Raw genomic sequence first — 27,344 nt, 5'->3', positions numbered from 1 at the left:
TTTGGTATTGTGGCGACAGATGACTGGACATTATGGAGTTCCATGTGCTCCCATACCAAATGTTAGTGATGCTAAGTCATGGAGTATAACTCAAGTTCATGAAGTTCATGCTAGTTGTGGTCCTTGGCCAGATGCGTCTTTTTTTGTTGTTGAGCAGACTGCTGATCAGTATTATAAATGGTGGAACCGTGTCTCCATGGGTCCGTTGTTACCCACTATTGGTCGGGCTAGCAACTTCGAGTTTGTGGGCCTAGAAGGGATGAGACGTGAGCTACGTATTCCTCATCCGCCACAGCCTGTTTACAACCCACAACCTCTGAATGCATATTATCCAGCTCCTATGTCTGCCAGTAATCCTCAAATGTTTGTCGTGTGTGGACCTGATGGGGAGGCTACTTACATTTCCATTCCTGAGATGCCTCGTGCTCGTTGCTATAAGTTAGAGCCGCAGATTGATCAGTATACCACGGTGAGTTTAGTTATTTTATTTTTCTTATTCATTATATATATAATATGTACTCACAATGTATTTTCTTGGATTTTCAGGCTGAGGTTCGAGAAAGATATGATAACCAGATTTGTATGTTTGATAGGATGAGGACTGTCATGTATCATTATAGCCAAGAAAGAGAGGAGACATATTCTCAAATATATCAGCAATCCCAACGTGCGTATGACGAGACTCGAAAAGCGTATGAGGATATTCAGCAGGTGTACACGCAACAACATCAAGGATATGAGAAACTTCAGGCTGAGGTAGTTAGCATTTGTGTAGACAGAGAAGATCTTTGTTCTCAGGTTAGGAACTTAGAGGAGCAGCTTCGGAACATCTAAATAGAGAGACGAGAGGCATCGAGTGGTAAGGAGCGTAAGAAGAGAGCTAAATAAATTTTATGTAATATGATAGGTTTTGGATTATTTTGGAGATTAGATCATAATCATAGATTTTGGATTGCACAATTCTTAATTTCTTTAATTTCTTAGATTTTGGATCACAATTCTTAATTTTTTCAATTGCACAATTCTTAATTTCTTAACTTCTATGCACAATTCCTAATTTTTAGAAAAAACGCACGCAGTGTTGGCAAAACCGCGCCATAGAAGCCCACTTAGCAGCCCAAGCTCATACGGTGTTGGGAAAACCGCACGATTTTTTTAAAACCGTGCGTAAGAGATTTGATACAACACCAAAGCTGAAACCAAATTTTGGCCAATTTGGTGTTTGGTTTGGTATTTTCATCAACATGTAACTCTCCTGAAGATGAAAAAACACCAAATTGTTGGAAATTTGGTGTTTGATACTAGAAAAGTATCACTCTTAAAGATGCTCTTAGGTTCTAACTTGAATGGATTTTCAAAACCTTCTATTTCGAAGTTTCAACATAACTTTTATAGTCTATTTAATTTTCAAAACCTTCTATTTCGAAGTTTCAACATAATTTTTATAGTCTATTTAATTTTCAAAACCTTCTACGAAGTTTCAACATATTTTTTATAATCTATATTTATTTCATTTTAAAAAAAGAGCCCTTATTAGTGATAATAATGTCAAGAATGGGATTCGAACCAATGCCCTTCCGGACCAGTACCTGGAACTGGCGCCTTAGACGGTTAGACCAACTCTGCAATCTTGACTTTGGTGTTAAAGTTCAAACGTTATTAGTTTTTAATTTTGTGATTAGCATAGAAGGCTCATTTAAGCCTTGAGCAGCTGAAGTAAACTTGTGAAACTAAACAAAAACAAATGGTGAACTTTTTCCAGCTGAAACAAAAATTTCCCCCTGAAATGATCAGGTACATCCCAATTTCTCGTTATAAATTCCATTCCATCAATCAAAAACACTCATTTCACACAACACCAACGCTCCATCTCCAATGGAAACAAAGACACGAATATAAACTTCAAAAACCAGAGTTAATAAACCGAATATGTAGAATACTAGTTCTTGAACGATACCATGCAATAAACAAACTTTACTTCGATTATTCAGATGATATAATTGAAGGGGTTCTTCAAAAACTTAAATTTAATCCTATAGCTTGTCTGGGCATTTTCCAATTAGCTTTAAAGCAACAGAACTTTAGACCCAATGTGTTAGCTTATTGTAAGATGGTACATATATTAGCGAAAGCGAGGATGTTTGACGAAGCGAAATGGTATTTGAATGAGTTGGTTATGTTTCATAAGAGTAGTGAGAGGATTGAGAGTTTTGTTTTTGAGGAGTTGTGTAGGGTGTTTAGGGAGTTTAAGTTTGCCCCGGTTGTTTTCGATATGCTTTTGAAGGTTTATGTGGTGAAAGGGTATGTGAGAAATGCGGTTTTTGTGTTTGATAATATGGGGAAGTTTGGGTGTAGTCCTAGTTTGAGATCTTGTAATGGTCTTTTGAGTAAGTTGGTTAAAGTTGGGGAGAGTTATACTGCTATACTTGTTTATGATCAGATGGTTAGGAATGGAATTGCGCCCGATGTTTTTATGTATACCATAATAGTGAATGCTTATTGTAAGGAGGGGAGAGTGGAGAGAGGTTTGGATTTGGTAAAAGAAATGGAAAGGTTGGGGTTTGAACCAAATGTCGTGACGTATCATTCTTTGATCAATGGGTATGTTAAATTAGGAGAGATGGAATCTGCATTTCGGGTGTTTAAGTTGATGTCTGAAAGGGGGGTTCAACATAATGTGGTTACTTATACATTGTTGATTAAAGGTTATTGCAAACAAGGTAATATGGTTAAGGCAGAAGAGGTGTTTCGGGACATGAGGAAAGAAATGTCGTTGGTTGCTGATGAACTTGTATTTGGTGTATTGGTGGATGGTTATTGTCAGATTGGTAAATTGGATGATGCTGTCAGGCTTCAAGATGAAATGTTGAGCTCAGGATTGAAGATGAATTTATTTATCTCCAACTCTCTCATCAATGGTTATTGCAAGATTGGACAAATGCATGAAGCAGAGCGTGTGGCAATGGACATGAATGTCTGGAATCTGAAGTTAGATTCCTATAGCTATTGCACTCTTGTGGATGGGTATTGCAGGGAAGGTCATATGAGGAAGGCATTTGAGCTTTCTAACAAAATGGCTCAGATTGGCATTGAGCCTAGTGTGGTCACTTATAATACACTTCTCAAAGGTTTATGTCGTATGGGTGCCTTTGATGATGCTTTGCACCTTTGGCATTTAATGCTGAAACGAGGTGTGTATGCTAACGAGGTCAGCTTTAGCACTTTGCTTGATGGAATATTCAAGATGGGGAACATTGAAGGGGCTTTGAATTTGTGGAATGATGTTTTTCCTAGGGGATTTATTAAGAGCACCATTACCTTTAATACAATGATCAATGGCTTATGTAAGTCAGGTAAAATGGTTGAAGCGGAAGGGTTATTCTGCAAGATGAAAGATCTAGGATGTGTCCCTGATGCTATCACATATAGAACTCTGAGTGATGGTTACTGTAAAGTTGGGAATGTTGAAAAAGCTATTCTGTTGAAAAATAAGATGGAAATGGAAGGAATTTCTGCGTCGGTAGAAATGTATAATTCTCTTATTAGTGGATTCTTTAAATCTGGAAAGTTTAGTGGAGTGAATGATCTTCTAGTTGATATGCGTGCGAGTGGATTAATGTCAAATATTGTTACTTTTGGAGCTCTTATTGATGGTTGGTGCAAAGAAGGGAATTTGGGTAAAGCCTTCAGTGCATTATTTGAAATGACTGAAAAGGGTTTAGTTCCAAACACGGTTATTTGTAGCACACTTGTCAGTAGCCTTTATAGAATTAGCAGGTTTGATGAAGCAAATTTGTTGATGCAGAAGATGGTGGATATGAATCTCTTTCCATGTGAAGAACATAATGACAAGATTGCCAGCCCTTCCGGAAGGCATCATGACACCCTAAAATTTGTAGAATTACTTGACAAAACTGCAAAAAGAAATCTTCTACCCAACAAGATTGTATACAATATAGCTATTTCTGGGCTTTGCAAGTCCAATAGGGTGGGGGATGCTAGTAGATTATTCTCCGCTTTGCTGCATCAAGGATTTGTCCCAGATAATTTTACATACTGTACTCTCATCCATGGTTATTCTGCAGCTGGTAATGTAAAAGAAGCGTTTGACATGCGAGATGAGATGTTGGAAAAGGGTGTTCTTCCAAATATTGTCACATACAATGCTCTTATAAATGGCTTGTGTAAGTCAGGAAACCTAGACCGGGCAGTTAGGCTGTTTCAGAAATTAAACTTGAAAGGTTTGGCACGTAATGCTGTGACATATAATACGCTAATTGATGGATACTGCCAGGTTGGTAATATTGGTGAAGCCCTTAGGCTAAAAGAAAAAATGGTAGAAGAGTGCATTGCTCCTTCTTTTATCACCTATTCTACTTTGGTAAATGGTATGTGTAAGCATGGTGATATGGAGACGTCCTTGAAGTTTTTGGATCAAATGATTGAGGCAGGTGTACACCCTAACATGGTGACATACTGTACAACACTTCAAGATTACATCAAGCGTGGGGATGCGCAACAAATCTCCGAGGTTTTCAATAAAATACTTTTGAGAGGTCTTCCTTTTGGCGTTTTTCCTCCTCAAAAGATGGGTGTTGGCGACGGAGGCATGCTAGATGCGTGTAATATGTCTGCAGCTGTGGGCTGAAACATACATGGTGACTTTGGTGCAAAGTTTCTATTGGACATTTGCTCATTCTAGTTATAGAGTCTATACTGCCAACCTTTCCGTAGCTGTGTTCTCATACTCCTCCCTTTGCAGCTCCAAGGTAAGTGGGCTTTCTTCTGGGAACAACTCTTTTATATGCAGAAAATGTTACTTCAGTTTTCATCACGCTATCCATAGGCCTGAAGTCGACATAATGTGAAACCCCTTTGTAGCCATACAAGTGGCTCTTGAAGTAGCATATATTGGATGTTAAAAGTATGAAGAAATTATTAACTACCTCAACTTATTAGTTTCATTACCAAACAGTTGATTTTGTACACGCACACCTGGGCAGGGAAAAGTCTTAAAATCGGTTTTTGGTCCACAATGGAAAAATTACTCTTTGGTTATTTCATAAAGCATTATGTTAGCTAGCCACACTTTTAACCAATCAAAACCTTATCACTTTTCTAAGTGAAAAATTGATGATGACTACTCCCTCTTGTCATGTACTCATGTGTAAAAATGTGGTTATGGACTATGGTATTATATCATCCTTATGAGACGATCTCTATGTGCAAGTGTGCAACTGGTTTGGAAAGCTCAGATCATATATATATATTGGTCAGGCTACGTTGACACCCCTAAATGACACCCGAGTTGACACCCCTACCAAAAAGTGTACTTCCACAATGAATTAAGAGCTGATTTTTTGTGGATATAATCTTCCCACCGTGGAAAATAAGCTCAATTCGATATCTCTAGCTTGGTCAAATGTGTTTTACAAAATTGAATAAATGTAGACTGTTAAAAAATTATATATATATATTTGAATTAAGAGCTTTGATCTTGTGTTTGTTGACTTGTTCTTCAGTGCAGATGAATTTTCTGCTTGTTGAACTAAACACCAATATGGGAAATGAAGGGAGCTTCAACACCGATGGTATAACATTCCTTCTTAATGGTATTGTTTAATTTGATTTTAGTTAGATTGATTTCTCTGTTTGTTTGTTGTTTCTGAGTTTTAATGGTTGATTTGTCGTTAATTTGCAGTTCTGCAACAAATATTAGGCATCTAAATGAGAATAGCAAATCTCCACATTTGGATCCTTCCGTCTCCATGCACGCTAAGGTCCTTGCTTGTCTTTAAATATTTCAATGTCTAATATGTACTGTTTTCGTGTGTCTAATTTTGTTCATAGTCAGTAACATTGTTTTGTTGTTTGTTATAAACATGTCATTTTTTATGTTTTTTATATCTCCCAAATGCTAAATGAATGGTTTAAATTGTTTTCTATATGTTAAATTGGTTTACTGGTCATTTCATTTTTCATTTTTTACCCAGTTCAGTAGGTATCCTGCACAATTGTGTACATTGAAAACAGAATAGCACTTTAGTTGGCCTTCTTATCTTGTATATTGAAAAGTGAGTAATTTAGTGAAGGTGCTGTTGCATCAGCCTTAAAGCAATTCTAACCTTTATTGTCATCATGTTTTCCAGACATTTACATGTTTTGCTTCAGTGATTTCCTGTTGATAGAGCCTTTTAGTATTCTATTTAAGAGTTAATTACAGTTAGGATATCTGAGGATTTTCAGCATTTGGAAAGGTTTTGGCTTAGGATATTGTAATGATAAAGTGATAAACCACTTAATATTGATAGACATCTGGTTAGATAGTGGCATACGTATTTTTATCTGATGCTTCAAAAGTTATTTCTTTCCCCTTAGATGATGAGCCTCCTTTGGTGGAAGACGATGAACAACTTGCACGAGCTCTGCAAGAGCCTCCTTTGGTGGAAGATGATGAACAACTTGCACGATCTCTGCAAGAGAGTTTGAACATGGTGCCCGAGTCTCCTCCTCCTCCTCCTCATTATGGAAGTGGCAGTATTTTTCAACCTATCCCATTCTTCTCAACAGGATTCTGGTATGTGTCGCCAATATGTCAACATAATGGAAATCAAATAAGAAAAATGATATGAAAAGATTATGATGATGGACCAGTTCTTGGTTTTGGTTTTTGGCTTAGAATCATCTTTTTAAGCTCCTACTTATCAAAACCATGTGATGCAGTGAATGGGTCTCTCACTCACTTCTCACTTTTTGTCTAAATGTAAAAAGAAGCAAGGAACCATATGACAATCTTAACCTTACGAACATAAGAGAAGTAATCACTACACTTTCCTATGCCTCTTAGCTGATCGTAGTGTATGGGTGTAGAAGAATACCTCTAGATGATTTTCATTGTAATAATATCAGTTTAAGTACAAGAGCAAGCTTGTTCTACATTCAAAGTGGCTCCCCGTACATGGAAAAATATATTACACAAGAATGACATCTTTACAAAGAAAGGAAACAAAGATTTCAAACGGTGGTTTCTGATTATCTATAGTCAATTATCATGTTCTGCGAGCTTTTGTTGCTTTTGGTAATTGGCGAATTTTAAACAATTTAGATTAGCAAGATTTAGAGCTTCCATCTTTCTGGCAACATGTTCTCTAACCAGATCAAGAAATTTTGATAGGCTACTAGAGTTGAATCTATTAACCCACTGAGTTGATCACACACTCTTAGATATTAATTGTGTTTATCCTTAGCAAGGGGTCTGGTCAAATAAACTTGTAAAATCAATATCCCATAATTGATATGGTATCTATGTCATTATGTCTAAAGACCAAGCTATTCCAGTGGCATGACGAAGGAGACTTCTCTGAAGTATTCACTGGTGTATGCAAATGAGGGACTTTCACTTCCCTGAAGTATTCGTATGCAGACCGGAAATAGAAAAAGAACTTGTTCTCTGAACTATTCATACATAAAGATAACAAAGAAAAGAAGCAATAGAGAGATGTTAGTAATTATGTTGACTTCTTGACTATTCAAATTTTGGTAGGATTTGTGCTGCTTGCAATAGAGAGATTGGTCATGGACGGTATATGAGTTGTAATGGTTTGTATTACCATCCAGATTGTTTCTGTTGCCATGCTTGCAATTTGCCTATTTCTGATACTGAGGTATGCAAGCTAGTCTGTATGCTTAATTGAATAAGCTTTTTATTTATTTATTTTTTGATGTTTCGAGTGAAATTCAAACACCATGTGATTGTTATGTTTTGACTAACTTTTTGTCGTTTCTATTTTCTGTAGTTCTCTATGTCGGGGAATTACCCATACCACAAATCATGCTATAAGGAGCACTATCACCCTAAATGTGACGTTTGCAGGAACTTTGTAAGTAATTATGCATCATAGAAACTATTGATAAAATTGGTTCTATTCATTTATCTTTAGCAATGATTAATATGAGAGTCAGTATCGTATTTACTTACTCTATTATGCTGTCAGTAGTCTCCATCTTATATAACGCCTTCACAGAATTTTGCATATCTACTTTTCTTTCTATTTCTTTGATCTAATATTTTGTCATTTTGGTAATTGAGTACCTACACTTGGTTAGGCTCATCCCCTTTTGGCATTGTCAAAGAGGCGGTAGACCTCGAACTAGAGTCTTAGAAAGTTAGAAGTTATTCAAGACAATAAAAAACAGTAAAGTGGCTTAAAGCGAGTTTGGAATGATTAGAATGAGATAAAATTTTGTGACATACTAAAAGAATTCAGTTTCTTTGCAATTGTCTATATATTTGGCAGAATGCTTGCTGATGTTGATGAGTAATTAAGAGTTCCGTGGACGATAAGAGAAATGTTAATTTGTCCTTTTGTACCACGTAGAACCAATATTGCAATGTGAGATTATGTTGGTTGTTGTTGGCTCAGGAGTCATTGATGTTTCTAAGAGGGGCTAGGTGCATTCCACTGTGGTTGGACCGGTCTGTTTTGGCTTTGCTCAATACAAGTAAACTCGTCTCAGCTCTGAATTCTTATCCTCGGCTCAGTTTCAATAAGATACACCCTGGCTCGAGTTGCATTTTCTATCAATCTTGGCTTTGGCGTTTTGTTTTTTAAAAAAGCACAAAACTGTACTGATTGGTGTTTTCTCAGTAACCTAGTATGATTGTACCTAATTGACTGTGATCTTTTCTTGGTTTGATGTTCATTCCAAATTGCCCGTTCACCTCAACTTTTGATGGTTTGGTCCTTATCTCAATTCTTTTTGGTCCAGGTTGACTTGGATCTGTTTTTCTTACTTGACTTTATCCAATGCCAGACTTCTCTGTAAATAGACCTAAGTTAATCATGCACAAAGTGTAAGTATACAGTTTCATTACTCTGTTGAGAACAGAAGGAGGATTTCTTTTGGATACACAATTGTATATTAAGATGAGGCACTGGATGTAGAACGTTTGATGACATCCACCTATAAGGGTGTCTACGGAAGAAAGAGGGGACATGCTTTACGAAAGAATGTTGACCTGCCAAGAAGCAGCAACTTATGAAATATGTAGCATTTATTCTATTATTTCTATTGGAATATGCACCAACCTATTTGCTTCTTATATACTTCATACTCATTGTCTAACCTGCTCTAGAATTTTCTTCCATACAGATTCCAACAAATGTTGATGGTCTTATTGAATATAGGGCACATCCTTTCTGGAGCCAGAAGTATTGCCCCTCCCATGAACATGATAGGACTCCTCGGTGTTGTAGCTGTGAATGGATGGAAGTAAGTGTGAAATAGTGAAACTCCCAAAAATGTCTCTTAATTGTTGTCAATACCAAAGAGGAGCCTTTATATAACTGTAGTCAGTACTAATACTCACGGAAACTTTTACTGTTATTTGCAGCCAAGAGACACAATACATATCCCTTGACGATGGTCAAAGGCTCTGCCTGAAATGTCTGGACTCTTCAATCATGGATACCAATGAATGCCAACCACTTTACCTTGATATACAAGAATTTTATGAAGGTCTAAACATGAAAATTGAACAACAAGTTCCATTACTCTTGGTAGAGAGAACAGCTCTAAATGAGGCAATGGAGGGAGAAAAAGGCGTAAGTCAGGCCCAATCATATAATTTTTTTATATATATCAAGCTGTATCCTAATTTGGTTTTCCACTTATTTTATTCAATCTGGGCAGGATTATCGTCACATGCCTGAAACAAGAGGCCTCTGCCTGTCTGAGGAACAGACTGTTAGCACTGTAAGGACTTCTCTGCCATGTTGATCATTAATGGGGCGTTAAATCATTTATTTTAATAATAGCATTACTCTTAGACGCTTAATTGAATGTCCGTCATTCTTCATCCAGATTTTGAGAAGGCCATGAATTGGAGCGGGAAAGGTTTTTGGCATGATTACAGAGCCATTACGACTAACTCGCCGCTGTGAAGTGACAGCCATTCTCATTTTGTATGGCCTCCCCAGGTAGGATTCCTCTTCCTTTTGCTCCATTTTCCAAATTATTAGCTCTGGTTGTTATGATTGTTTGCTAACAGTTTTGAGATATGTAATGACCTCTAACTTTCTCCATTCAGATTGTTGACTGGGTCTATCCTGGCTCATGAGATGATGCACGCTTGGTTGCGGCTTGAAGGTGCTACCCTTATGACTGGTGATCTTAAAAAACATTGTCTTCTTTTTTATATTGGTTTTAGTTTGAGTTGTGTGCTTTTTTGTTTTTGGTCGTTTGACAGGTTACAGAACTCTTAGACCACATGTTGAAGAAGGCATCTGTCAGGTGCTAGCGCACATGTAGTTGGAATCTGAGATTATGGCAGGTTCTGGTAGTAATGTCGCATCCTCTTCATCGTCCTCTTCTAATCCAACATCATCAAAAAAGGGTACCAGATCACAATTGGAAAAGAAGCTTGGAGATTTCTTCAAACACCAGATTGAGTTTGATGCTTCACCAACTTATGGAGATGGATTTAGAGATTGTAATAGGGCGGTGAACAAGTACGGGCTTAAGAGTACACTAGAGCATATTCGGTTGACTGGGACTTTTCCATACTAGGTCTTCTGCACTCTACATTCCTCGCAGTTGGTCTTTTTCTCTTCTTGCGGTAGAAGCTTTAGTCCTATTGTATTAAATGTAGGACTGAAGCAAATAAGAGTCATATCTCATCACATTAGCCATAGATCCATACCATGCGGAATCCTATACGTGTTCGCTGTAATTACTTCATGCTATCCTATTATTGGATATCTAACTTAAAATATTTAATACATTCTTATACAAGTATAGTAGTATACTGTTACTGTTATGCATTTCTCTTTTTACTAGTATATTACTATTTTAGATATAATAAAGAACGACTGTGGAACTAGATAAAAATAGAAGATGAACAAATGGACAGGTTATGTGTTAAAACTTCAGCTAAATGAGTTTAAATTCTAATCTGCTACATCTTGGCATCTAAGATACGGAACTGTGTGTGTTTGTAACACTCAAGGTAACCTCTTACAGGGAATTTAAGGAGGTTAAGAGATTACCTCTCAAGCCGTGCTTACACACTTGCTTAAGGTGGAGTCAATATTGGTTAGCGTGTGATCTGAGAATTAGGCCCAACCGTTCGAGCGTTTCTGTTTTAGGTTACAAAAGCCTACAGTCCGGGTTTTAATAATTATATAATTTTGCCTTTAAGGGCCCAAAACGTAAAAGTAAAACTAATACTAGTATACTAATAGATTAACTAAAAAAAATCGTAATTAGAATGTTGATTACTAAGTCGATTCGAAATATGAGAGCGTATGATACACGACTCGCGTCGCACACTCAAACTTCCCAAGACAATTAAAACTCTTGATAAGATGTACAACTTCAACCAAGTGATTTCCCTATCCTAATATATAAATACACTTATTATATTTAATTTTTAGTTAATTTTTTTATTTATTTATATTTCAAAACAAAGTTTACTAATGTGCACTACGTACTCTATTACAAAATTTGGATCTGTTGTTGAAACAACGAGATCGAGTAGACCTGACCGACCTGAAACTGTTGCTCCATTGTTGACGTGGAAGGGGCGGGCGCGTCTTGGTGGAGACGCGGTTGCGACCTGTGTGACGCGCGTTCGCGGCTTGGGTTTTGGGGAAAATGCTCCAGCTTCAATTGATAGCTCCAGCTCCTCTCCAGCTATTCAACAATGGACCTAGATTCATAACACAGTAGATCAGTAAAAAATTTAAAAAAAATAAAAAATAAAAAATAAATAAAGGTGGTAGAATGATGTTTCCCCCTTTAGAGCTCAACCATTAATCTAATCTCTTCCAATCCATGACGGCAGCGCCATTTTAATCTTTGTAGATGTTAGGGTGTATTTGATGTCCACCATGGAATGTTCAAGAAGAATGAATGGGAGTTTTGGTGAAGGGGGAAACATAGTTTCAATGGTTAGTTCATTTTAAGTTCCTACTTTGATTGGTCTTGCAAAAAAAAGATGACTTGTATTAAATGAAGACTTGAATGAAAACAATTAAATGAAAACTTGAGTTGAATGAAAACATTGATTGGAACTTGCAAAACATAGATAACTTGAATTAAAACTTGGATTGAATAACTTGATAAACAACTTTAGATTGAAAAAATTGATAAACAACAAAAATTAAATAAAACAAATAAAAGACTTGAAAATAAAAGACTTGAATTAAAATTTTACACTACTCCTAATGATTATAGATTAATTCTAGGTGTTCTCGATCTCTCTTCTCACTTTTTGGTTTATATATATACTACACCTTTTACATGTTACAGATTTGCCCTTCTCCCTTGGATTCAAGTCACCTCATGAGTTTGTTTTATGCTTTCTCTAGATGCAAGACACCTCATGAGTTTATTTGTTCCTTTATGCTTTATGTTTTTAGTTTTTTTCTTGAGCAAGTTTTGGTTAAGCAATGCTACTTTTGAGACAAGACATACTGAGCTGAGGACATAATCTTCAATCTTTTGGGTTTGAGTCATTGACCGTTGACTTTGATTTTGACTTTTCCACACTTCCTCATATAAGCTCGAGTCTTCCTAAACAGCGTTAATAAAGCTTCTTTTGGCGCTAAAGTATATCTTTTACGATAAGTAGTCTGGAAATGCCTATAACCTGCAAAGGGTAGCAAAAGTTACGAGTTGTTTGTTCATTAAGCATAAAAATGACATATTTGAAGCATTGTAAAGGTAATAAAACGTATATTTGAGGTCTGACCATGGTACTCACCACTCTCATTCAACATGTCAAAAATCCTAAACAAGCGCCAGCTATTACCCACGAACTGGTAGGGCGCTTTATCACAGAAATTCAAGAACTCGCAAGTTAGCTTAGACAACAGCAACCTCATCCCAGCTCTCAGTTGACCCTCACAAATAACTACCCCATAACCCCTGGGAACGAACTCTGTACTAAACACGCTCTCCACAGAACTCAGACCATGAATTTTCAGATCGCTCATATTTATATCATATGCATGCCTCAAATCTGCAAAACTATTCACATCATGTTGGTCTACAATCCTAGGCGGCAAACCACTAGAAGAAGAAGTCGTATCAGAACCCGCACTACTTGCTATAGCAATGACAAAATCTGATTTTACATCCTCTTCCAAACTCTCAAACCCTAACGACTCCTCTCGGTACCCATCAGATCGAGTGTCATAGAATCTGACACTTTTGCAAAGAAGTATAAAAGACTACCAACAGAGAGTATTTGCTAAAGAAAGACAAAGAAAAATGGCAGAGAGACTAACTTGGACACTCAAATCAGTCTCAAAATGTGATGGAAATGAAGAACCAAAAACTCCTCAGCTCTCCAAAACCGTATTATACAACAAGCCACCCTTTTAGTTCCCAACACACGTCATCATTACACTAAACCCTAGACCGACACATCCTCTTATGCATTGTCTTTTCAAATACGTGATTTATTCGGTTACCTACAAAATGAGGCTGTTACTATTCCTATTCAAACCTACTCACCTCCTCGCATGTGCCCCACATGTGCTATTGAACTCTCTCAGTAGCTCGCTACTTTGTACAATTAAAGCGACCTACTGAGAGGGGGCTATGTGGGGGAGTAATATCCATACCCAATGAATATTAGACACGTGTCCAGCACAAGATCACCTCTAACCGAGCTCTAGTACCCACCTTACGAGATTGCTTCAAAGAAAGTCGACTTAGGAACACAACCTATACAAGGAGGTCGCCCATATTAGACTCGCATCTAGTACAATCTGACCACCAACTGACCTCCGGTACTCATCCTATGAGCTCGCTTCATAGTTACTCGAGTTGGGTAAGTGACCTCTATCATAAGTGACCTTTACAACACACGCTCCATCAAGTTCCCCAATAGCTAGTAACGTATATCCTGGATGTCACCTTCAAGAATGGAGCTTCAATTGTGCATCTCATTAATACTTCATTACTCGCCATCATGACTCACGAATGATCTCAAGATATGAACCTGACCTAACGCGGGAGAGGAGGAAACACGGGCAACTTGCCTATATAAAGAGAAGAGGAACTACGTCTGACTTGATTCAAGTTGCACCCAAGAACTTTATACATATGTGATGTTTAGCCTTTTTGTATGTGTAAGAATTTTGCCAAACACACACTCAAACACAACTTTACCAGATACTTTAATTTGCTCACGTGCACATTGAAATATACTTCAAGCAAGGGTTTCGTCCCAAACCCAAATACTAGAACACTTGGTTTTACTTCACTGGAACCTACTCTCTAGGGAACTTGCATGTGAGAAGGATTTGATTTGTAATTGATTTTTACTACCTTACTACGTTACTTGAACTTCAAGTTACTAAAGCTTAAATATTCCGATTTACTTAATACAAGATAGAGATAGAGAGATATAAGGGTGGAGAGTTAAATCTACTTATGTAACATTAGCTCCATAGTTAATAAGACTTCATTACTGTTGTCTCTAACCTGTTTTTGGTTCATAGACAAACCCAAAACGGATTAGAGCGTCGATCCCTAACAACATGCACCTATCCTAAGTTCATCCAACTAGCATGATAAATTGAACTGATATTTCATCTCTGAAATATCTTTTCAATTCCTGATTTTATTCTACAGCAGTAGTTTAATTTTCAAAGCCTGATTTTACCAGAGGGTCGAGTGCACGACTAGACCCAGTGTCACCTGGGTCGCACACGCAACCTTGTCTAGAGTTCTAGACTCCAAACTAGGTCGATCACTGTCATTTTGAGACAGGATGTAAAATAAAGCCTAATTACCTAAGTAATGATTTAGGCCTCCTAAAACGGAGCTTGATCTTCACATGAGAATCATTAACCCTCCACCAAGGAGGGTTTTAGCTCATGATCCTAAATTTATGAAATCAAATGGCTAATTTATATAAAGTATAAGAAAATAAGAGAGAATTCTTAATTTATACTTAGAAGAAAATATTTATTAGATTAGATATAGAGAACTAATACAAGTGTTATTCTTACAAGAACTAAAAGCTAGAAAGAAAAATGAAACTTTTTAGAAAAGATGAAGAACTTGTAAAAAATGGAGTAGAAGCAAAAACTAGTTTTTAGAGTTAAGTGTAAGTCTAGATATGCATGAGTGAAGTGTTAATATCAAAGAATTGCTTTCCTTTCCACCCACGTGAACTCATCCACCTCATTTTATTTTCATCCTCCCTAATTACTACTTTCTTATCCATTTTCAAATCAAGACAAAATGTAATTAAATACATGTGCACAAAAGTCTTCATTAGATCAATAATGAAGCTTGACTTGAGAGCTTGGCTTATGCACATAATGAGAGCTTAGCTTGATCAATAATGGAGAGCCAATTCTTGTGGCCCGCATAGTGGGCCCACGTACTCTGACCAGTGGCAGGTCCGACAATTGATTTTCTGCAAAATCTGGCATTGGATAGAGCTCGTTGCACTGATCATTCTGATGGTTCACTTGCCAAATTTGGAGTCCAAGTTTAGAAGTTGTGAGTGTCGGAAGTTTGATGCTTGTTGGCACGTTAATCTTATTCTGACCTGGAATTGTCCTGTTTGAGTCCCCGGGCTTTAGTTAGGCTTCCTTGAGCTTCATGTGGGATAAATCATAATACTTCATGCGGGATAAATCATAATACTTCATGCATGCATACTATTCCGTGCTTAAATACTGGCTTTGTCATTATTTTTACGTTGAGTGCGAAAACTTGTAAAAGCATGAAAATACAATTATTTCATGATTATTAACCACATAATTAACCAACATGCTATGTCTCTATGGGGTTTTATAATACAGTTTTGGGTGTTTGTAGGCAGTTCACATCTATTGCAAACTCAGTCAAAATCATACCAAAACACTAATCTCCCTCAATCAATTAGATCGTAAAGCTTATCCCAAAGAGAGCATTTACAATAACCATTGCGAACAACTTGAATTTAATCATCACCACTTAAACAATCCCGCACGCTACTATGTCATTGACATGTGTTACGTTGTGATGTGACAAATACAACACCATATTCATGAACTCGTGGATGACCGTTGTAAACAACAGTTATCTCATCATCACCACTTAAACGATCTCACATGCTACTATGTCGTTGGCATGTGTTACGTTGTGGTGTGATAGATTCCACATCATCTTTGAGAGGAATGATTCGTTTTAGACACACTTGTAGTGATTGTTATGTTTCCGTACACGCTTGAACTTTTGAATAAGTGTTTCTCGAGACATTTGACTTATATTATCAACATCAGATTGCGGACAATTTTTAGAGGCAACATCTTCATGCTGAACAATTTTGAGCATTAGTGGAACAGTAGCAGTGTCGCATGAATTATGGTGTCGAAGAAGGGATTTGTCCGTTGTCGCCCGACTTGACCTTGAATATCATGTTCACGATAATCGTCAGTAAGTGTATCCTGAACTTGAGCTATTATAGTATTTGTCATAACTTTTGTAGATCGTCATCGAGGGTTTTGAATAAGAACTGCATACGGTGCCAATTATGTTTCGATCAAATATGATCACAACACTAAGTGCTGAAGAAAGAGATGAATTCTATAGAAAAGTTGTGAGAAAAGTGATGGTGATCGAGAGAATGATGAGATTGTACCTTTAAATTGCCTACGTACTCAAATTATCGATGAGATCAAGTCTCAAGAACGTAGTTCTTTATGAAAAATAGTTTGGTATTTATATGTGTGGAGTAGAGATTTCTTGTAGCTCAAGTAATTGTAATTGAACATAACTCTTAATTGATGATTATCTCTCTGATAATAAACAAATCTTGACATAAATTAATGTACGTAAGTGGCAAGTCATGTGGCTAGGGTTCAGCCCTAGACACATGAGTTAATGAGCCTATACATTGATTCATGATATTGCAAATTGGGCCTTAGCCCTGTCGATTAAACGAATAAAGTGGAGACTCCTACCAATGGACTGTTGCCACGTAGGTGCAGTGTGGGTCGAAGCATATCTCCTTAAGCAAATCAAGGTAACGAACACATCTCATCACCATTCACCTCATAGTTAAAGCTCCCCACACCTCTATAGTAAAAGTAACTAAGCTTGCCAGGTGCAAAAGGCATCCAAAAACCATCATAGTGCAATCTAAGGGTGTGTTTGTTATGATGGAAAGGAAAGGAAATACTATGGAAAGGAAAGGAAAATAAGAGTGGTCCACCTTTTCCATAGTTTTTAAGGCGTTTGTTTACCCATGGAAAGGAAATGGGCTTTTCCATATGGAAACAAATGGAAAAGGTTTTGTGTCTTTAGCTAACCCCCTCAAATTTTTGTGGAAAGGAAAGGAAAGGAAATAGATAAATAGGAACTTACTACTAATACACTCCACTCAACAATACAATTATTCCTTTCCATAGCTTTTGCAAACAAACATGATTATTCCTTTCCCCCAGTTTTTACTTTCCTTTCCCAGGTTTACCAAACACATACCATTTAAAATTATTTCCTTTCCATTCCATTCCATTCCATTCCATAGTGGACCACCCATTTTATTTCCTTTCCTTTCCATGAGTTAAAATTTAACAAACACACACTAAATATCCTATCACCTCTCAAAGTACCCATAACTGATACAACCATAAAATAACAATAAATAAACTATATCAAGACATATTATGATAACTTTAGAGGATTTTTTACTTAACCGTACCCCCCAAAACTATGTAGCATTTTGACTTAAACCCCCATTTTTCAAATCGTTTGACTTAGCCTCCCAGTCCAGGTTAATATTTTATATTATGTCAATATTGCCCTTCTTCTTCATCAAGTCATCAACTATGGAAATTAATTCCCAAAAAATGGCAATCCAATCCCCAAAACAAGACACAATTAAAGGTAAAAGCCAACTCATACACACAATAAATATAAACAAACCTTATAATTTCATGTTTTATGTTTTTCGCAAAGATATAACAATAAAATAATAATAATAATAATAATAATAATAATAATAATAATAATAATAATAATAATAATAATAATAATAATAATAATAATAATATAAAATAAATAAAATAAATAGTGTTCTCTCTAAGAAAAAGGTTTTGTGCAGCAATTACAAGATGGGCACTCAATTTTTGAGTTGATTTGGGATTAGTGTGGATAGTACATAACCTGTTTTGAAATTTATCACATTTTTTTTTATTTGGTAGTAGAGATTTATTTCCATGGTTGATGAAGAAAAAGGACAACGTTGTTAATAAATAAAATATCAACCCGGACTAGGTCGAGGCCAAGTCAAATGATTTTTAAAATAGGGGGTTAAATCAAAAAGCTACATAGTTTTAGGGGGTTAACTCAAAAAACCACATAGCTTTATTTCATTTCATAAACTTCAAAACATTGAAATATTGTATAAAAACCATAACACTATTCATAAAAAAAAAATAAACATAAGTTTAATAACCAAACATAACAACCTAAACATAACAACAGTAACATCCTTACATACTTAACAACCGAACATAGCATAATAACATTGAAACAGTCATAACATAAAGCTTTAAGGCCATCACATCTTCCTCTTATTCTTTAGTGCAGTCTATAGAGCTTGATACTCCTCAGGGCACATTAAAACTTGCACAACCGCCCTAGGTTGTGCTTGATTTCTCTGTCCAAGATGTGTTTGACTTGAACTTCCCTCACATTTACCCTTACCAATATCTATCTCTTCTTCACTCTCACTTATGGTATCCAACCATTTAAGAACGTTCCCAAAACAGCTCTCAGAATAATCCTCCTCATATGATAAATCATTACACCATATATATTGAAAAAAGACGTGACAGATGCGTCGTTTTTCTAAAAAAAACACTTTTGGGTGTTATATGGTGACCCGTTTTTTTTGCAGTCGTTTTTTTTCTACAACACTTGACAAGTGTCGTTTTCATTTTTTTTATAAAAAAAGACCGAATCAGGGCCAAAAAAAACCCACCCGGGGGAGTACAGGGTAATTGGATCCATTCTTTCCTGACCCCAAAATTCTCTTTAGAAGCACAGCCCATATCCAAATATACCTTCCATAAAAAAAAATAAAAATAAAAATAAAAATAAAAAACATATCCAAATATACGTTCCATAAAAATAAAATAAAAATAAAACAAAAAAAAAACTTCACAAAGTGAATAATGGGTCCATGCTCCCACAACACTTAACAAGCCCAAAAGCTGACAGCAGTGACCGCGATGTACTAATGTTAGTTTGTCTATAAACCACTACACTATTTAACCAAAGTCCTACCCTACCCAGCTGATGAAGCCCAATCCAAACTTTGGCCGTCAAAACAAGCATTAGAAGCCACCCTGCAGGGAGTTAAATAGTGTAATTACTAATTAGAGACAAAGATGAAAATTAAGCAATGCAAACAGCAAGTGGGCTTTTGAAGGCACTTGCACCTCAAGGTTCAACTTCAAACATGGTAACCCTTTTTCTAGAAAGTAAAAATGTATTTAGGCATTTCTGATGGTTAGCCACTTTGTAGATAATATCAAACTTAATGCCAATCGAGATAAAATTATCCGGTGAAAAGCTAAATAACATTCAACAAACAAAACTAAGCTGATTGGCCCAGGAAATAAATAAGCTGACCCATTTAATAATTATTATTCTGATGAGCGTTATGGGGGACCATGTGGAGTGTTCCTGAAATTTATGATATTGAGTTGCAAATTTGAGGAACAAAACCAATGTCAAAGATAATGCATTATTAAAATTTACTCGGTTCAGCCCCCATATAATCAAAATCCAATTCACCCAGAAGGACACAATATACCTAGTCTAACTCAAGATAAAAGTAAATAGATAAATAGCATCAGTAAAATGGAAAATTATGGCATTGAGGATAGTAGAATTCAGCATACTCAAGTTATGGCAACTGACTCTTAACAAGATACCCACCAAAGTTGAAACTTGAATATCACGAATTTAAAAGATAAGAACAGAAGAAGATAAAAGAACAAAGCATACAGACGATTTGTAATAAGTTGTAGTAGTATCAACAGCAGTAGTTTCTAACATGGTTAAATACCTGAAACAGTTCTCAGTAGCATTCCAAGAAGAGTCCAGAAGCAGTACTCCCCCATTTGAATCGGTTGGTAGGGGTGGATCTGAGCCAAAAATTGACAAGTTGACGGTGGATGGCATAGGAGTTCCAAAATCTTCTTTGTCGGCCAGCAATTCCAGTGTAACCTCCAACTTATCCACTTCAGTCAAAGCTTCCTTTGTATTATGTCTAGGTGGAAATACTGCATCTTGTTCCTTGGTGTTAACATCACGTAGAGCAGCAGAAACTAACTTGCTGCTTTGACCTGAAACAGGCAAAATTGAATTTTCGCGGTGGCTGAATGGATTTCCTAAAATAGTTGTTCTGCAAAGATTATTGGTATGATTGCATCCCAATTAGATAAAGCCGCATAATTTGACATCAATGATCATGTGCCTGTCTGCCTAACATCATGTAATTTTTACCTGAACCTAAAATATTAGCTATGAGTCTACAAGCAACAGTCATCTCCTCTTGGCTTAAGCCAGAACTCTACAGTTTGAAATTTTATATCAACTCAATCAAATTAAGCAAGATAACACAAAGGAGAAAACAATCCCAAATATTCTGCATCAATGTTCAAAGTCAGCTAATAGAGGTGCAATGAGAAAGTACGCAGAGTTTGTATGTTCATGGACTTACGTAATCTAAACGTAGAGTAATGTTGTAATGCATCAACATTTTCTAGTGATACTTTGCAAAACGAACTCTTGTAGACTGGAGTCCGATGTGGTGTCACACATGCATATAAATGGTTTTCCTGGGTACACTCCTACCAATGTGCATCCATGCTTGCCCCCACCAACTATACATTGGTTACTGGATTTAAGAGTTACGAACCTTTAATCACTATAAGACTTGTGGTCTAAGGGCTGCAGTTACAAAAACCTATACTAAAGTCCATGCAATTTGGATCCCGACAGTTCTCTTTCTTGGATTCCTGATTTCAAGAAACCAATTGCTACAGATACTTAAGTATCAACTCCACTTGCTTGCATCAAATGATTTTACTGTCTCACTGACATACATAGCAGACCTTGTATTATGACAAACACTTTAAACATGAATCCCAACCGAACAATATCTAACAGTATATGCCTAAGCTACAGTAAACTGAAATAAAAACTTAAATATGGAATGAATAATTAAATTTCACCTTGTGGAGGAGCAGTGGAAGAAATGGAATGCTCAGCCTTGACAAGAAAAAACACTCTCCTTCTAGAACAAGGAAAGGAACTTCCCTTCTGTAACCTTAGCTGAAATGCGCAAACAGACAAAGCATGAGCATATTACAAAGAAAAAAATTATAATTAAAAATCAGCAAGTGTACAAGAATACCTGCGGTGGAGGTAAAGATCAATGGTACTAGAACTCCAAAAGTCACCCAAGCTAAGCATATAAATATTTGTACCTGAAAAACAAATATCAATCATTAAAACCAAAATCTCGAAAATAAAAATGTGCTAGCTAGCTAACTACCTAACTACCTGGAAGTTTATACACGTCCAAAATAACCGCTTCCAAAACACTATTCACAGACAGAAAATTCTTCTCGTATATAGAATCAACCGTAACCGTATTCCCAAGTTTCTTTCTCCTATATTCCTTTTTCATTTGAGTAATACAATCATTCCTTCGTTTCTACAATCTAGAACTGGTATAAGCAATTAAATGGTATCACAAAATGAAGCAGATTTTCACTCATATAACGTCAATGCTAGATAGAGGTACATTACCTGTTAACATTGGCCACCAATTATTGTAAAGGGCACATGCCTACAACACCACACATAGAATTGATTAGGTAATGGTAATGGCACCACAATGTTTAACTAGAGAGATTGTTGTTTACCAAAATTTGTAACACGATTCCAGCAGAGACCAAAATTGCCAATAATGCAAGTCTCCCAGTATGCAAGCAGGCAATCAAATAACGAGGCACGCCTGCCATAAGCTTCACTGACCTCACCACATAGAAAGAATATCTAGTGACACAAGAAACAGTTTATTACAATTACGATGATATTTTCTTTCACACAAATTAATTCGGTGGAATTCAAACAACTTTTCTATTGAATTCCGCGATATCGGTATATTAGAAGAAGTTGATTCGGAAATTTAATAGAAATAAACAATTGTACTAGTTGGAATTATATAGATCAAAGTTAATAATAATAAATTAAAAGTGTGAACCTAGACGATTCATGAAGCCTAAACCATTCTTAATACCATCTGAGGGGAAACATCACAAGTTATATTCTCCAAAGAAACAACCTAGGACAGCAAGTTCAGGATTACAAAGAAAGTATATATTACCAAGATGAATCGAAGAATAACCTAACTATTCAACAAATTAAACACAAGTAGGCATAACGTTCATAGTTGAAAACCCAAAAAGCGAAACAAATATATCACACCAATTAGTAATTCAAACCGAAATCTCAAATCGAGAACTATAATAGCATACTCTATTTAGTGGCAATCAAAACTACAGTCCCCAACTCAAAATGTTCGATGGCACTTTTTTAGTCCTTTGTGCCTAGGGTAGATCCAATGTTATACTAGGACTTGGGGTAATAGGCTACTTGTGTGGCACATGTAGGGCTGTTTTGTGCATTTTCGTGTTCCTGTGCTCATAGGCTTTCTCAACCTACTTTGCTTCATTTATTAATGAAATTCTATTTTACCAGGAAAAAGTTATAATAATATATACTATAGGATAACTTATCATCAGCAAGATCCTCACACTTCCCTAGTTTTATAGGTTTATAAAGAAAAAATGATAACAAGAATGGAAGCATCAAGTTAGTAAGCTAAACATGCGAAGGTTAATCAAATGAGAGCTGAAGTGCTAATTGCTAAACCATATCATCATTTCACTAAAACTAAAAAATAAATTAAATTAAATATCATCATTTCACTTACAACTGTACTGTCATTCAACTTCAGAAATCAGACAAGAAATTGTGCTTACCAGCCAGGTTCCACCTTTCAAGTATGACTGGGTCATTGGTTTAACGAAACTAGGAAAACCATTTTCAAATTTCGACTTCAAGTCCTCAGCTCTTTCCATCACAGGGTTGACCCTAGAATCCTCAGTTGTTTCTATCACATGGTTGACCCTAGATTCCTCTGAATACTCTTTGTTGACAATCCGATTTGATAAATTAAGTACATTACACATTATATCCCATCAGACAATCTTCTAAATACATATACGTAACCACAAACCTCGTAGGACTTTCTTCGATAACAGTGGGATCCTGAAAAATGAACATTTGGGGGTAAGTGAACTTCAAAATGCAATGTGGATATAAAGGGAGTAACTTGGGTCGAAGAGAAAATGACTCACTTCTTTGTATACTGGAGTTGGCAATTTAGAAATACGGGATGATCTTCTTTCTCCGATAATTGCTACTGGAGTTGGCTTTTCTTCGTATACACCAGTTGGCAATTTAGCCCTAGTCTTTTCTTCATATACTGGAGTTGGCAATTCAGCAATACGAGATGATCTTCTTGGTTCAGTAACAGTCATTTCTTTGCGAGAAGGTCAAGGCCTCACCTGCTTCCTCTATTATCCAATTAGAAGATTGAAAAACAAAATAACAGGTAATGGAGCAGTGTGAAAAGGAAGAATTACCGGCTTTTTAGAGGCATCATGAACATCTTGAGCAAGTTTAACAAGGTTGATTCCCTACATTCTTTTCTTGTTTTCCTCTATTCTTTGCTTACGTATATCTTCATATGATGTTTTCTTAGCTTTCTCCATTTTCTTCACTTAACTTTAAAACATTGTCAGAAAACCAGTAACTCAAAATTTCAAATCAAAGCCTAAAAACCCATATGAAGTACAAATCGACGAAGAAAAGATTGAAGTTTTAAACAACAAAACAATAACAAAAACGTACCCTTTACATAAATAGCTCTCTCTGAGAATGGAGTGTTGTTGCTGGAGTTGGTCACTTGGTTGTTGAAGAGAGTTACAGAGTGAGAGTGAGTGGGTTAAGCGCCAAATTTAGAAAAGAATTTGAATTTGAATTTAGCAGACCTTACAATTTTGGTATATGTGAGTACCAAACTAGTTACAATTCTCTCAGAGCAAGCAATAAGATACAAAATCAAAATAAACTATAACTTCTATAACTTCTATGTTTCATAAAGAATGAGGGTGAAAGTAAACTATAACTTCTATAATGTGAACTTCTATGTTTCATAAAGAATCAAAATTATCATGTGAATCAGGTCAAGCAAATTTCGCCAGGTGAACCTACTTCGTCGAGTAGTGTCAGATCAAAAAGCCCAAATAGCAATAAGTTACTACATAGTTACATAATAAATTAAACAGAAGTAAATCATCAACAACCAAATAACTCAAATCAAAATCAACAATCTAGGGTTTCTAATTCGATTTAACAACCGCAACAATCATAACCAATGAGTGAACTAGATTTTGAGAAGAAAAATTACCTCTCCATTGTCGATTCACTGTTGAATAATCACGCTTTGTGAAAGGATCAGTAAATCTCCATTGTCGAATTTGAGGATCATCAAATCTCCATTATCAATTTGAGTAGAATCGCCAGAGAGAAAGAGAGTGGAGGCCTTTTTTTTTTTTTTTTTTTTTTTTTTTTTTAAGAAATAAGAAAAAATTTTTTTTTTTGGTTTTTTTTTTCTTCTTGTTTGATAGGCTGTGATCCGACGCACGTGGTGCCTGCGAGCAAAAGACAAAAATAGGGCGTCAGTATTTTGTCTTTTTCTAAGGAATCTGGTGTAGTAAATATGGAAGTAGTCCTACAGCCCACCCTTTGTACTTCTTTCTTGTCCCTATATTCATAAAGATGCTCATAGACTTCTTGACAAGAAACATCATCACTATGCTCATCAACATAAGCTCTAGTAGCCATAACTTTATCATCAAGTTGGATTGATTAAAACATATAAAAAATTGCTGATCCTAATCATGAATCTCATATTCTACAATATAATCAAAGTGGAGAAATAATAGATGTAAAATTGGCCAAAAAGGTAGAGAGCACAACCTTGAATTCAAAAATATCAAAATTACAAAAATGGCACCCATTCAGTGAACGGGTACGAAATCTAGTTATATCATATAACAAAGAACGAACAACTTAAGTAAAGGACTAATCAACTAGCTCGTACTTATACTATTTCTGGAGATGAGATCAAAGAAGCTCTTTTTGTCATGGATGACAATAAGTCTCCAGGATCGGATGGGTACAATGCTATATTTCTTAAGTCATCATGGCCCATTATTTCTCATGATTTTATCTCTGCCATTAAGCATGTCTTTGATTATAATCTTGTTCACAAGAGTCTAAATTCTACTTTCCTGTGCTTAGTTCCTAAAACTAGCAATCCCTCAAAGGTTGAAGAGTTTAGACCTATAACATGTTGCAATGTAAGCTATAAATGTATATCTAAAGTGCTTACTAACATATTGAAACCTTTAATATCTTATCTTGTTTGCGTTAGCCAAGCTGCCTTTATACCAGGAAGAGAGATACAAGATAATCTTTTGATGGCACACGAACTTCTAAGGAGCTATAACAGATCTAATATCTCCCCAAGGTGGATCTTTAAAGGTGGACATCCAGAAAGCTTATGATTTAGTGAGTTGGGATGCAATTAAGCTCATTCTTTAAAGATTTAATTTTCCCCAGCAATTCATTGAATGGTGCAGTATGTGCTTCGCTACACCCTTTTATTCTATCCTGGTGAATGGAAGTTCTTATGGGTTCTTATTTGTTTATGTTGATTATGGAAGTTCTTAGTGGTCTTCTACAACAAGGACTCCAATTGAAACTTATACTACCCTATCCAAAGTGTAAGAAGCTCTCTATAACTCATTTCAGTTTTGCTGATGATGTGTTGGTGTTTTGCAAAGGAGATGTTCAATCTATGGAGTCTATCAAGATTGTCTTGGTTAATTTCTCAAAAGCCACTGGATTACATTTTAATCCATCTAAAACTTTTCTCTTGTGTGGAAGGAGGTTTCTTGAAGAATCAAAAGCTCTTGCAAACCTATTGGGTGTCTCTCGGGCTATTCTACCTATCAAGTTTCTTGGGATTCCCCTTGTTTCTTCACGATTTAGTGTTGGAGATTGTGTACCTTTGATAGATAGGATAACGGGTAGATTGTCTAACTGGAAGAACAGGCTTCTCTCTCATGCTGGCAGACTCCAACTGATTTATTCAGTTTTGTCATCTTTTCATACTTATTGGACTAGGACTTTTGTTATTCCAAAGATTGTCCTAGAGCAAGTTGATAAGATTTGTAATATTTTTATATGGTCTGGGCCCTCCATGAAAAGGAAAATGCATCAAGTTTCAAGTAACACTCTCAGGCTTTCTAAAAAGGAAAGGGGTCTTAACTAACATTGTAGATACTGATGTATGGAATAAAACTGCTTATTGTGGACTTGTCTTCAAGGTAGCTTCAAAGGAAGACTCTTTATGGTCTAGATGGATTTGGACTTATAACATCAAAGCTAAGTACTTCTGGACTATGGAAGTACATTTTGAGTGCTCTTGGGTGTGGAGAGGTGTCTTGAACACTAGGATGAAAGCCTCAAAGTTTGTAACTCACCTCATTGCTAATGGAGGCTCTACTCTACTCTGGCATGACCCATGGTGTATAGGTGGACCTCTCTTGTGCAAGGAATGAACAAGTTGTACAACTTCTGTAACTTCCTATTGATGATAATGCTTGTGATTTCGTAGAGAATAACGCTTGGAACTCTATTGTATATGCCTTCCACCAAGTGAGTTGAAGGTTGTTATCATTAACACTCAAATCAACTCCATATTGTTTGAGGATGTTGTTTGGACACCAACCCATTCGGGTAGATTCACTACGAGATCAACATACATTGCCTTACGACAAATTGGGCCTAAGGTTAAATGGTATAGACTGATATGGGGCAAGTTGATGGTGCCCAATCATTCTTTTGTTTGCTGGCAACTTTTCTCTGGAAGCTTGCAAACACAGGATCGTCTCATTGGTAAAAAGGTGTTGGGTACTTCTTCATGCTATATTTGTGGCAATGGACGTGAAAACTCAAAACACATCTTCTTCTATTGTCCTTTTTCTAAGAGAGTCTGGTTTGGGATTAAGATGAAACTGGGGCTAGGAAGCGTAGATCTTAACTCTACGCAGGAATGACATTATTTATTCTCTGCTTGTAAATAGGAGAATATCGAAACTAAGGTCATTAAG

The 27,344-nt window shown here is 36.2% G+C and overlaps 2 protein-coding genes across 16 annotated transcripts; one reads left to right on the top strand and one right to left on the bottom strand.

Moving 5' to 3' along the window:
* Nucleotides 1–1,700: 1,700 nt before the first annotated feature.
* Nucleotides 1,701–10,149, top strand: LOC147515383 (protein DA1-related 1-like). Of its 5 annotated transcripts, XM_086587343.1 has the most exons (12): nt 4,674–4,769; nt 5,528–5,591; nt 5,702–5,780; nt 6,379–6,577; nt 7,544–7,664; nt 7,797–7,880; nt 8,424–8,502; nt 9,189–9,273; nt 9,395–9,605; nt 9,694–9,756; nt 9,865–9,980; nt 10,091–10,149. In XM_086587343.1, exons 4-11 carry the CDS (start codon nt 6,492–6,494, stop codon nt 9,880–9,882), a joined length of 747 nt encoding a protein of 248 aa, XP_086443469.1. In that variant the 5' UTR covers nt 4,674–4,769; nt 5,528–5,591; nt 5,702–5,780; nt 6,379–6,491; the 3' UTR covers nt 9,883–9,980; nt 10,091–10,149. The 5 variants fall into 5 exon arrangements, with proteins under 5 accessions (XP_086443447.1, XP_086443439.1, XP_086443455.1 ...); XM_086587321.1 differs by lacking the exons at nt 7,544–7,664; nt 7,797–7,880; nt 8,424–8,502; ... (3 more) ...; nt 9,865–9,980; nt 10,091–10,149 and having other exon boundaries at nt 1,701–4,769; nt 6,379–6,624; XM_086587313.1 differs by lacking the exons at nt 7,544–7,664; nt 7,797–7,880; nt 8,424–8,502; ... (3 more) ...; nt 9,865–9,980; nt 10,091–10,149 and having other exon boundaries at nt 1,701–4,769; nt 5,528–5,612; nt 6,379–6,624.
* Nucleotides 10,150–19,066: 8,917 nt separating this feature from the next.
* LOC147515382 (uncharacterized) lies at nt 19,067–24,713 on the bottom strand. 11 transcript variants are annotated; one of them, XR_015210396.1, is made up of 13 exons: nt 24,572–24,713; nt 24,013–24,066; nt 23,745–23,886; nt 23,457–23,675; nt 23,336–23,367; nt 23,079–23,245; nt 21,957–22,089; nt 21,841–21,880; nt 21,592–21,758; nt 21,443–21,515; nt 21,261–21,360; nt 20,090–20,369; nt 19,067–19,364 (listed from the first exon to the last, which is right to left on the bottom strand). XR_015210396.1 is itself a non-coding variant. In XM_086587295.1 (11 exons), exons 6-9 carry the CDS (start codon nt 23,175–23,177, stop codon nt 21,357–21,359), a joined length of 309 nt encoding a protein of 102 aa, XP_086443421.1. In that variant the 5' UTR covers nt 23,178–23,245; nt 23,336–23,367; nt 23,457–23,666; nt 23,745–23,886; nt 24,013–24,066; nt 24,572–24,713; the 3' UTR covers nt 19,067–19,364; nt 20,090–20,369; nt 21,261–21,356. The 11 variants fall into 11 exon arrangements, 8 of the variants coding, with proteins under 8 accessions (XP_086443421.1, XP_086443394.1, XP_086443400.1 ...); XR_015210398.1 differs by lacking the exon at nt 21,592–21,758 and having other exon boundaries at nt 23,457–23,666; XR_015210397.1 differs by lacking the exon at nt 21,841–21,880 and having other exon boundaries at nt 21,592–21,840; nt 23,457–23,666.
* Between the last annotated feature and the right edge of the window lie 2,631 nt (nt 24,714–27,344).

Source organism: Coptis chinensis, chromosome 2 (assembly GCF_015680905.1).
Source record: "Coptis chinensis isolate HL-2020 chromosome 2, ASM1568090v1, whole genome shotgun sequence".
NCBI lineage: Eukaryota > Viridiplantae > Streptophyta > Magnoliopsida > Ranunculales > Ranunculaceae > Coptis > Coptis chinensis.
This window is presented reverse-complemented; position numbering and strand designations above follow the sequence as displayed.

Excerpts from the sequence above, each read along its gene's own strand:
- LOC147515383 (XM_086587321.1), top strand. The coding sequence starts at position 1,745 with ATGGTGAACTTTTTCCAGCTGAAACAAAAATTTCCCCCTGAAATGATC.
- LOC147515382 (XM_086587246.1), bottom strand. The coding sequence starts at position 23,288 with ATGTGTAATGTACTTAATTTATCAAATCGGATTGTCAACAAAGAGTAT. Across the intron at positions 22,090-23,078 it reads TGAAAGGTGGAACCTGGCTG|ATATTCTTTCTATGTGGTGA; the intron begins GTAAGCACAATT and ends TTGTGTCACTAG. Across the intron at positions 21,516-21,956 it reads GAATCGTGTTACAAATTTTG|GTACAAATATTTATATGCTT; the intron begins GTAAACAACAAT and ends TTTGTTTTTCAG.